Genomic DNA, 9,341 nt, shown 5'->3' with positions numbered 1-9,341 from the left:
TTCGAAAACTCTGTGTGAGAAACTTTATTGCATGTCGTAGATTAGTATTTATTGCTCTGGAATTTTGAACGGTTTTTGTCCCACGAACTAAACAGTTATAGACGGTTTATTTTTCGAAATTGAAATTGTTTCTTTTGCTCTGAATGGCTCCATAAAATCACAATTGGGGGTAAACTGTTATCCCACTTTTTGGACTAACGACTTAACCGCTCTGACGTTTGATCATGTCGTGTCAACTAGGTTTGATCGTGTCACAGGTCGAGGTCGAGTCAAGAGGACATGTCAGACGCGACGTCGGACAACGAAGGATAAGCGACAGCAGATAGGCGACATAGGACCAACGACGTCGATGATTGGGACAAACAGGAATAGGGCAAGAACCAGGCCCAAAGCCCAAGATCCACAGCGCCGTCATAAGGGAAGAAAAGGTCCAAGAGATGATGAGAAGATCACGGAAGTGGTTGAAAGGAGGAGAAGATCATGGACAACGGATAACCCATATCTTTTAGGGATTCTCCCAACCAACTAAGTGAGCTGACTAGCGTATAAAAGAAGAAGACGATGACAAGCAAAGGAGACGTTAACAAAAGCACTCATACTTTCAAGCTATTAAGCATTCATATTACTCTTGTATTTGCTCTTTAATTTCGTTACATTGATCTTTAGAAAATTACACAAACAATCAAATAGGATACTTAGTGGATTGATAGCCTCATAGCTATCCGCGGTTTTTTACCTTATTCTTGGGTTTTCCGCGTCAACACTTCTCTGTGTCGTATCTCTCTTGTCTCTCTTTATTTGATTCTTTCTTAGTTAGTGTCGACCCGAGCCAAAGGTCGCCCCTAGACAAAATTTGGCAGAAACAAGTCCCTTCTCTAGCTCAACTCAAACTTAAGATAAGACCCCAGTAGTCTAAACAGTTAGGCAAGACCATGATAATCAAGAACATTTACAAACGTAGTCCAATCTCCACCAGATGACTCGTATAACAGGAAATTACAATATTCTTGACAGTATTTCCTTTGAGACAACCCTTCAACTAATCCATGATCAGATAACCTTCTTAGTAACAGAAGGTCTTAAACACTCCTTAGATACTCATAAAGACTGATTGGTAGCTTTAAAACTTGGCTTCGTAGGCTCCTTATCATACATTACAGTAAGTATGGTCATTCAAACCCTATGACTCCTAAAAAGGCAAACATTTAAAAAACTTCAAAGAATCATCAATTCAACCTCCACGATATGGCCTTTAGTTCTACGCCATAGAGAATGTAACTCAAAATGCTCCTACAACTTGATCAATAGCAATCTATCTTACTCCGTAACATTCTTACTTGTCAAATCCAATTGATTGACAAGATTTGAATATGCAACCCTTCAAAATGTTCCCATCAACCAACTTATGATTAGATTTCTAATATTTTTATTAGAGGTTTATGCTTTATTCTCTTAAATATGTCCAAAACAATTCTCTAGTAAAGATGAGTGTTTGAAGTCTGTGTGTTTGGTTGGTTAAATGAAGCAATAATCAAACCATCAAAATAGGTAAGGTGGCTGTTGCCCCATAGGCCCCATGAAACCATGATAAGTTTTTCTTATTATTTGTCTAAAACATCAAAACAGAAAACAACAAGAAGAAATTACAGGATTTTCTCCAGATTCCTACTTTTAAAAGATTTGTCCCTTCCCGGTTGAACTTTTTGTTTTCCACCACCTTCCCTACCCCCTCGCAAAGAGAGGGAAATGGGAGAGGGAGAAGAAAGAAAAATGGAAGGGGTGGACATAAAAATGAAAGAGGTTTCCTTTTATAAGAGAAACAAAGATGTCACAGAAAAAACAGAGTGTGCAGATATGCTAAGCTACGTTAAAGCAAACAAGAAGCAGCTGAAGGGGAGGTAATGACAAAATCACACAGAATATAACATGTGAGTAAAATTACCAGCTATTAAAAATCCATTTTGGGATAGAAACCATTGACGGACATTCCGCCATCAACACAGATAATTTGACCAGTAATGTAAGCAGATGCAGGGAGGCAAAGGAATGCAACCAGAGAAGAGACTTCTGCTGGGTCTCCAAGACGACAAAGTGGTGTACGAGAATAAACTTCCTCTAGATAATCTTCATTGCTTAAGACCTAAAAATTTAAAGCAGAAGCAACTGTTAGAACTTAAAAGAATCATATACAACTAAATAGCTGCCTAATCCTCTTAATCCAACTGTCGCGCACTAGTTGTAGGTCAAAACATTGCAGTGAAAATTTGATATTTTGTAACACAAGCCTTGCTCAGCATTTTACAGAAATGCAAAGAGGAAAGCAGATATACTGATATATTCTCAAGACTTAAATATGAAAGACATCTAGGAAAATATAAATATGGTTCATTTCAAACATATTCAAAAGAAGTTCAATGGATTTGATTTCTATTCGGAAAAACTATACATTTGCATTTCAATTTTAAGCATGGTGAAACAAACTAACGTTAACACTAGGTAGACATCACCATTATCAATACAAGGTTTAAGTCCCTCTGACTGAGGCTCACTGAATAATCAAGGATCCTGAGAGAAGCAAGGGAGTACACACACTAACCAAGAAAGTTATAACTACCTTTTCTACCATAGTGGTTTTGATGTACCAAGGCGCAACAGCATTGCTCCTAATATTGTCTTTTGCCCATTCACATGCTAAACTTCGAGTCAGTTGATTAATTGCTCCTGCAAACCAAACCAGTTTAAACGCAGAAAGTTAGTTATTGTACATAATTATTCACATAGAAATAGTTAAAACAAACCAACACTAATCATTTGTTCACCTTTAGTTGCTCCTTGAAGAGACATCGATTTCAGGGAAACAAAACCAGAGACAGAAGAAACAAACACAATACTTTCACAGCCAGAAGCTTTTAGGAGAGGATGACCCAGCTGGCTTAAATGGAAAACAGACTCAAAATTTGTAGTCATCAGTGTCGAATATTCTTGTGGAGTGACGTGAACAATTGATTTCCGTATATTTGTCCCAACATTATTGACCTGCAAACCCAAGTAATCAAAACTAAACTATTTTCAGAATCAACTGCAAGGCAGGCAAATTAGAAAAAGGAAAAAGAATGACAATGCAAATATTTTTTGTTAGAACAGAACATTGATCACTCAATCATCAGTGACAAAACAATCTCATAGATAGGACGAAAGCACAACACTTTCCTATATTAGTAGCCTAGTAGTATTAAATGATAATAGAATCTTGGAAATAAACCTACAAACGTAAAGAAAAGTAAAAAATGTGACAACTGATAATGCACAGAGGGAGTTACAAAAAGCAGGAAAACTTGAGATACATTCACCAAGCGAACTACTTGATATAGATGTGAGGTAAGAATGTCACCAATGTTCACTCACAAGTCACTACGTCACTCTCTATGCTCCTGGCCTATATGTCCCGTCTACAGTCATCATTATCATTACCCCATTGCCTCAAAGAGGCTCCCGCAAGAAGCGAGGTAAGGGGGGTCGGACGTACGCAACCTTACCCTTGCAATTGCATGGAGGTTGTTTCCAATTGTCCCAAAAGCATAACGGGACAACAACTGGACGACCATCTTCTACTTCATAGAAAGGAAGCGAAGAGGTATTAAGAGCCATTTTGATTTAGTACATTACATCCCAAAGCCAAAAGAACAAATGAATCTTTGGCTCCATCGGAAACGGACATTCTACAGCATGAAAAAAAAATTCTTTTTCTTTCCAATTTCTTATTTGGACCTTGGCATACTCCAAAGGGTAGGTTTCACGAAAACTAAGCTCTAATTTACCAAAAATTAAGTTAGTTTAGCAAAAATAAGTTCAGTTCAGTATAAAGTATAAACAATTTGAAATAACAATCTCTGATAACTGTTAAGTCACTGCACTCAGCTCATCACAGGCAGCTTCCACATAAACTTAGTCAGTTAGCTTATTCCACATCACCAGAGTAATAGATCGAGTATACAGAAGTAGGTTGTTAGCTTGGTATAATGTGATTTGCGTAGAAGCTAATTAGGAAGAAGATTAATATTTGTCTACATTTGCTAATGCTTCCAACCTATAGTAGATGGGTAGTTTAGAAATAAGATTTCAGTTAGCAGTAACTAGAAAATTTTCTCCTACTATATCTCCATATAATTACTCATTTAGTTCATCTTTGAGTGCATCTTGTAACAAACACTGAACTCTAATGGAAAACCCGAGCTAAAAGATGAAGCAAGAATGAAGTTTCAACAAATGTCCTTCAATGTCTGTGATCAACCTCATTATGACAAAGATAAAATTACTTAGATATCAAATTACTAGCATAATTCTTCCACACCTCATCGATCTCCATCTAAGAGTGCTTCAATAGTTCTAATTTCGATACAATTCTCGACACATCTTCGACCAGAAATATATGCAAACATTACCCTATCTATATCACATGGCATAAGAATATAAAACAAATCAAAATCATCCAACACAACACAACACAACACAATTCCAAGTAACTATACCCTTAAACATTGCTATGAACTATCATCACATATAGAATACTACAATAAAATCAAGGGTAAAACATTACTTACAAGAATTTTAAGCTTGCCATAAAAAATAGATGAAACAGTATCCAGAAGCTTCTCTCGTTGCTCCCAAGAAGACACATCACAAACTGACCCACTAACATTAAACCCTTGATTTTCCCAACTTTTCAAGCAATTATCAAGCTCAACTTCATTTCTAGCACAACTATGCACAATTGCTCCAAAACCCAACAATTCCTCCACAATTGCATGCCTAGACAAAGTCCCAGAAAAATTCAAGCATAAGAAAAATGCCAGAATTCACAAAAAAAAACACTTTTTCATGCATTGCAATTACAGTACCAAAAACCAGAATGGAATTAGAGAGAGTGACAAACCCAATTCCACGAGTGCCGCCGGTGACTAAAGCCGTCATCCCACTAAGGCTCTGTTTGGCAACATTAACTGAAATTGAGCTGAAACTAATAAGGTAGCTGAAACTGATAAGTTAACACCTGAAATTGACAAGGTGATGAAACTAATAAGACATACGTTTATATCACCCGTTTGGTAAAACTAGTTTATTAAGTATCTGAAATTTTTAATAATTTAAATTGATATTCCATATATTTCAATATCGTTAACTATTTTCATAGTAAGAATGATTACAAATATAATAAATACGAAGAAAATATCAGTAGAATGCATATATGGGCAATATTTATATTCAACTTTGCCGCATATGGTACTGAACTCTCCATAAGAAGAGCAACACCAAAAATTAGTCATTGGATGCAACTCATAGTTTTTAAAAACCACTCCATGTTGAAACCTGGTGAAACATTATAAAGAAAATCATTCTTCACCATATCCCACCACTACAAATAAAAGATAGAACTATAGAAATAAGCCCACCGTGGACTTATCATCCTCCGTGCTAAAAAGATAATTATGGATCTACTCTTCTTCAAAGAGCCTCACAACAGAGCACTGTCATGCCTAAGATGTGACCCCTCAATACCATCCAAAAATTAGTCACTCCTCAATGTTCTCACTAGAGATATCTTCATAGACCTCTACAATAATGGAAAATATACAAATACAAAAACGTAGAAGGAAGCGTCGCTTACGGTGGTTTGATCTTCTATTCAAAGAGGAGGGACTTTCTTTTTCTCCCAAAGAGAGATACAACATCGTATTAGATTTTCAAATTATTTAGGATTTTAGAAATTACTCCGTATCATTTTTTTTTTCAAAAGAAAACAAAGATTTCAGGAGCTGAAACTCAAACGTTAATCAGATTAACGTTTGAATATCAGTCACTTTACCTACCTTATATTTTATTTCAGCTCCCTACCAAAAACTCCTAATTGTTTAAGGTGACTTATCATATTAGCACCTAATGATTTAAGGTGACTGAAATAGCTTACCAAACAGACCCTAAGAGACCACCGATGATCTTTGTTGCTGTTTGTGGGTGTGTTTTGATTATTGTTGCTGCTGCTATTTGAAGAAGCCGTTATTATTAGAGTTTTGGGGTGACTATTTGAGAGAATTTTAGGGGTTATTGATGAATTACTTCTGGGTAAAAATGATGGGTTTTGGAAAATTGCAGGGAAATTAGATGAATTTGTGGTGGTGTTACCGATGCTTAAATTCATTTTTGAGGGTTTTCGTAACGTTTATTTTTGGCTCCTTAATCCTTAATCCTTAATCCTTAATCAATCAATAATCAATAGCTCAGGGCCTCAGGCTCTTCCAGAGCTTGCCAGTTGCCACTGGATCAATCCCTCGTCCAAGCAGTGGAGCAACTCCAAATTTCGGATATAACCTCGAGCAAAATATGGTTTATGCATCCGGGTGTACAATGCTCACTGTGCACCCTGTTTTTATATGAACATATAGTTCAAATACAAAGAACATATTATTCATACCCCAAGAACATATATCTAATGAACATATAAGTTCAAATTCATAGAACATGTAGTTTAAATATTTCACTAGTACATGTACATTGAAATCATTCTCCATGTTCATTAGATTTTCAATAAATGTTCAACAGGGTGCACGATAAGCACTGTGCGCCCGGGTGTATAATCCAATTTGCGAACCTCGAGGTTTTGGACAAAATATGAGTTTAACAACTACTCCATCCATTCCTAAATAAGTGTGCAGTTCCCATAAACAGCGTTCCCTTATAAGTGTCCAGTTTTCATTTTTGGACATACACCTTTCTCACTTTTCTATACACTTTTCCACACACTTTTCCCACTTTTCTATAAATCATTATTACTTTTTCTCTCTCACATTCTACACTTTTACCATTTTTCAATCACCACATCCACTTTTATATATACTTTATCAATAAACAATTATCTACCTTTTCCTTTCCCAAAAAAAAAAAACATTCTCAATCATTACCTCTTACACACAATTCAGTTTTATTAAATCTCGTGTAAATGTCCAAAGTGGACACTTATTTAGGAACAGAGGGAGTATTGAGTTTAAAAATTGCCTTCCAAATCAAGCACTTACAAAAATCTAAGGATCTAAGGTAGTAGGTTTACGCCAAAGCGATGTGCTATTTTAGTTGACTTAGGTGGTAAGGCATCCCAAAGGAGCACGTTGATTGTGGTTTCAACTCAAGCAACAATGGCATTATGTTGTGGCAATGGGATAAATTATGGTATTAATTTATTAACCAAGAGTAATTTGGAGATTACTAGCAATAGGTTTTGCTTACCTAGAATCTTAAACTACTTAAGACATGCCAAGTTGCTTGAGGATTTAGGACTTTTGGGGTCTTGGAATCGTTTCATTCTTTTTGGACCATGTTTTTGCTTTTTGCATGAATGAAATGTTTATTAGCTTTAATTATTGCATGCTAGCTTTTATTTCAAAGTTATTAAAGTTTATGAATGGTTATTTATTGCAAATTCTTTTCGATTGTAGTAATCAAAATGGTCGCAAACATAACAACAATCATATCAGCTGAAATTCTAGATGTCGAGTTAGACTTGACTAATTTTCTTGAATGGAAAGAGAAACTTATCAAAGTTTTGAAAGTTAATGGCATACTGTTATTCGGATGGAACACGTACAAGAGGGGGGGTGAATTGTAATTTGGAACTTGCTTCTAACTTTTTGCGGAATTATAAAAGAAACTTAAAAGCAAGTATAGAAAATAATGCAAGAGAGAATTTAGCGTGGAAATCTTCTTGAAAATCATCAAGAAGACAAAACCACGACCACGGGGGATTTTAACGACGAGCTCTCATTCATCAAGCGAACGACCCTGTTACTAACTTAATTGGAAACTCTATCAACCCAAGTTCCCCGTGAACTTAGGATCCCATACAAAGAGTATAACATTCACGCTTAGTTGTGTTTAATACTCTCTCAAGACTTCACTCAAAGCCTTTCCAAATACAATAGGAACTCACTCAAGTTCCTAACCCAAACCTGTTACAATATATGAGAAGCGTAGAAGAACTGTAAAGGAACAAGAACTTTAGTGTAGGAACTGAAGGAACTTAGAACTCAGGAACTGACTCATAAACGTGGAACAAATATATTTTCTTTAATTACCTTCCACGTAAACCAGACTCTGTGGAATGACTGAGAAGTCAGACACCTTGGAATGAATGCTAAGATCCTTTTTTATAGTGTTGGAACTCCTAACTGCTTTCCCCATAATCTCTTCAACTATCAGCCATATTCCCATGTTCCTAGGCATGTACCCATGACCTCTATAGTTGATGAGAACGTGGTATATGAACGTGGATATAATGTACTTGGGGAACAAGCTAATACCAAGTAATGCATCCTAGTTTCTAGGCGTGATCCTAACATCAATAACTAATATGTCAGTTATATTTAACGTGTTATATTAAACGTGATTTAATAACTGATTTCATAGGATTCCTAAGTTAATAGGAACCTACCTAATTAATCTACTGATAAACGTATATTAATATTTGACTAACCTAGGATACCCAAATTAGTAGGACTCTAATTAATTAATTAGTTAATTCCAAGATACCCAACTTAACAAGACTCTAATTAATTAACTAATTAATTCCAAAATATAAAACATATTTATCTTATTAAGAATCCTAGACTTAGTCAATTACCTATTTATTTAAGGACTTTTAATCAAATTAAAACTCTTAAATAAACTATCCTAAATCACGCTTACTGACAATTAGATTAATGCATATTGACATTATACTTAGGATGCATACCAAGTTCCTAGACACGAGTTCCACGAGTTCCTTTTAATACCTTGTTCCATTACCTTTCACGTTTCCACATACTCACATGAATCCTAGAAAATAAACTCTTGTTTCTTGTCTTCATGTTTCATGCTGCTCCGCATGTTGGTTGTTCCTCAGGAACAAGTGCTCCGCATGTTGGTTGTTCCTCGGGAACAAGTGCTCCTCGGGAACAATGGTTGATCCTCAGGAACAAGCATCTTTAGGAACAGCCATCTTTAGGAACAGCCATATCTAGGAACATCCATCTTTAGGAACAACCGTCTTTAGGAACAGCCGTCTATGGGAACAGCCGTCTTTGGGAACAGACGTCTTTGGGAACAGCCGTCTTCGGGAACAGCCTTCTTTGGGAACAACCATCTCTATTGGGATTCCTCTAGCTCATCTGGAGTTCTAGTTCTTCCGCATGAACTTTAAAACTCCCAGCTTCTCTAGAGTTTATCCTTAGGAACTGCTCTGCAATTCCAGCTCTGGATTTTATGCTTCTTTGTTATAAGCATCTCACAATCATCAACTTCCAGTAAGCTTTATT

General features: G+C 36.1%; 1 protein-coding gene across 1 annotated transcript; it reads right to left on the bottom strand.

Annotated features, from left to right (window-relative positions):
- Positions 1-1,948: 1,948 nt before the first annotated feature.
- On the bottom strand, positions 1,949-6,196 carry LOC110796504 (tropinone reductase homolog At5g06060-like). Its single transcript, XM_056832518.1, has 7 exons — positions 5,966-6,196; positions 5,352-5,413; positions 4,934-5,035; positions 4,602-4,809; positions 2,820-3,036; positions 2,615-2,721; positions 1,949-2,140 (listed from the first exon to the last, which is right to left on the bottom strand). Exons 1-7 carry the CDS (start codon positions 6,194-6,196, stop codon positions 1,949-1,951), a joined length of 1,119 nt encoding a protein of 372 aa, XP_056688496.1.
- Positions 6,197-9,341: the final 3,145 nt, after the last annotated feature.

This window comes from Spinacia oleracea, chromosome 6 (genome assembly GCF_020520425.1).
Source record: "Spinacia oleracea cultivar Varoflay chromosome 6, BTI_SOV_V1, whole genome shotgun sequence".
NCBI lineage: Eukaryota > Viridiplantae > Streptophyta > Magnoliopsida > Caryophyllales > Amaranthaceae > Spinacia > Spinacia oleracea.
Note: the sequence above shows the minus strand (reverse complement) of the source record. Positions and strands in the feature narration are given on the sequence as shown.

What these genes read in the sequence shown, in the direction of transcription:
- LOC110796504 (XM_056832518.1), bottom strand. Translation starts at nt 6,196, where the DNA reads ATGAATTTAAGCATCGGTAACACCACCACAAATTCATCTAATTTCCCT. An exon ending in GGTCTCTTAGGGTCTGTTTG is followed by an intron (nt 5,414 to 5,965) that starts GTAAGCTATTTC and finishes TTTTATTTGTAG; the next exon opens with TGGTGGGATATGGTGAAGAA. An exon ending in TCTTCAAGGAGCAACTAAAG is followed by an intron (nt 2,722 to 2,819) that starts GTGAACAAATGA and finishes TTTGGTTTGCAG; the next exon opens with GAGCAATTAATCAACTGACT.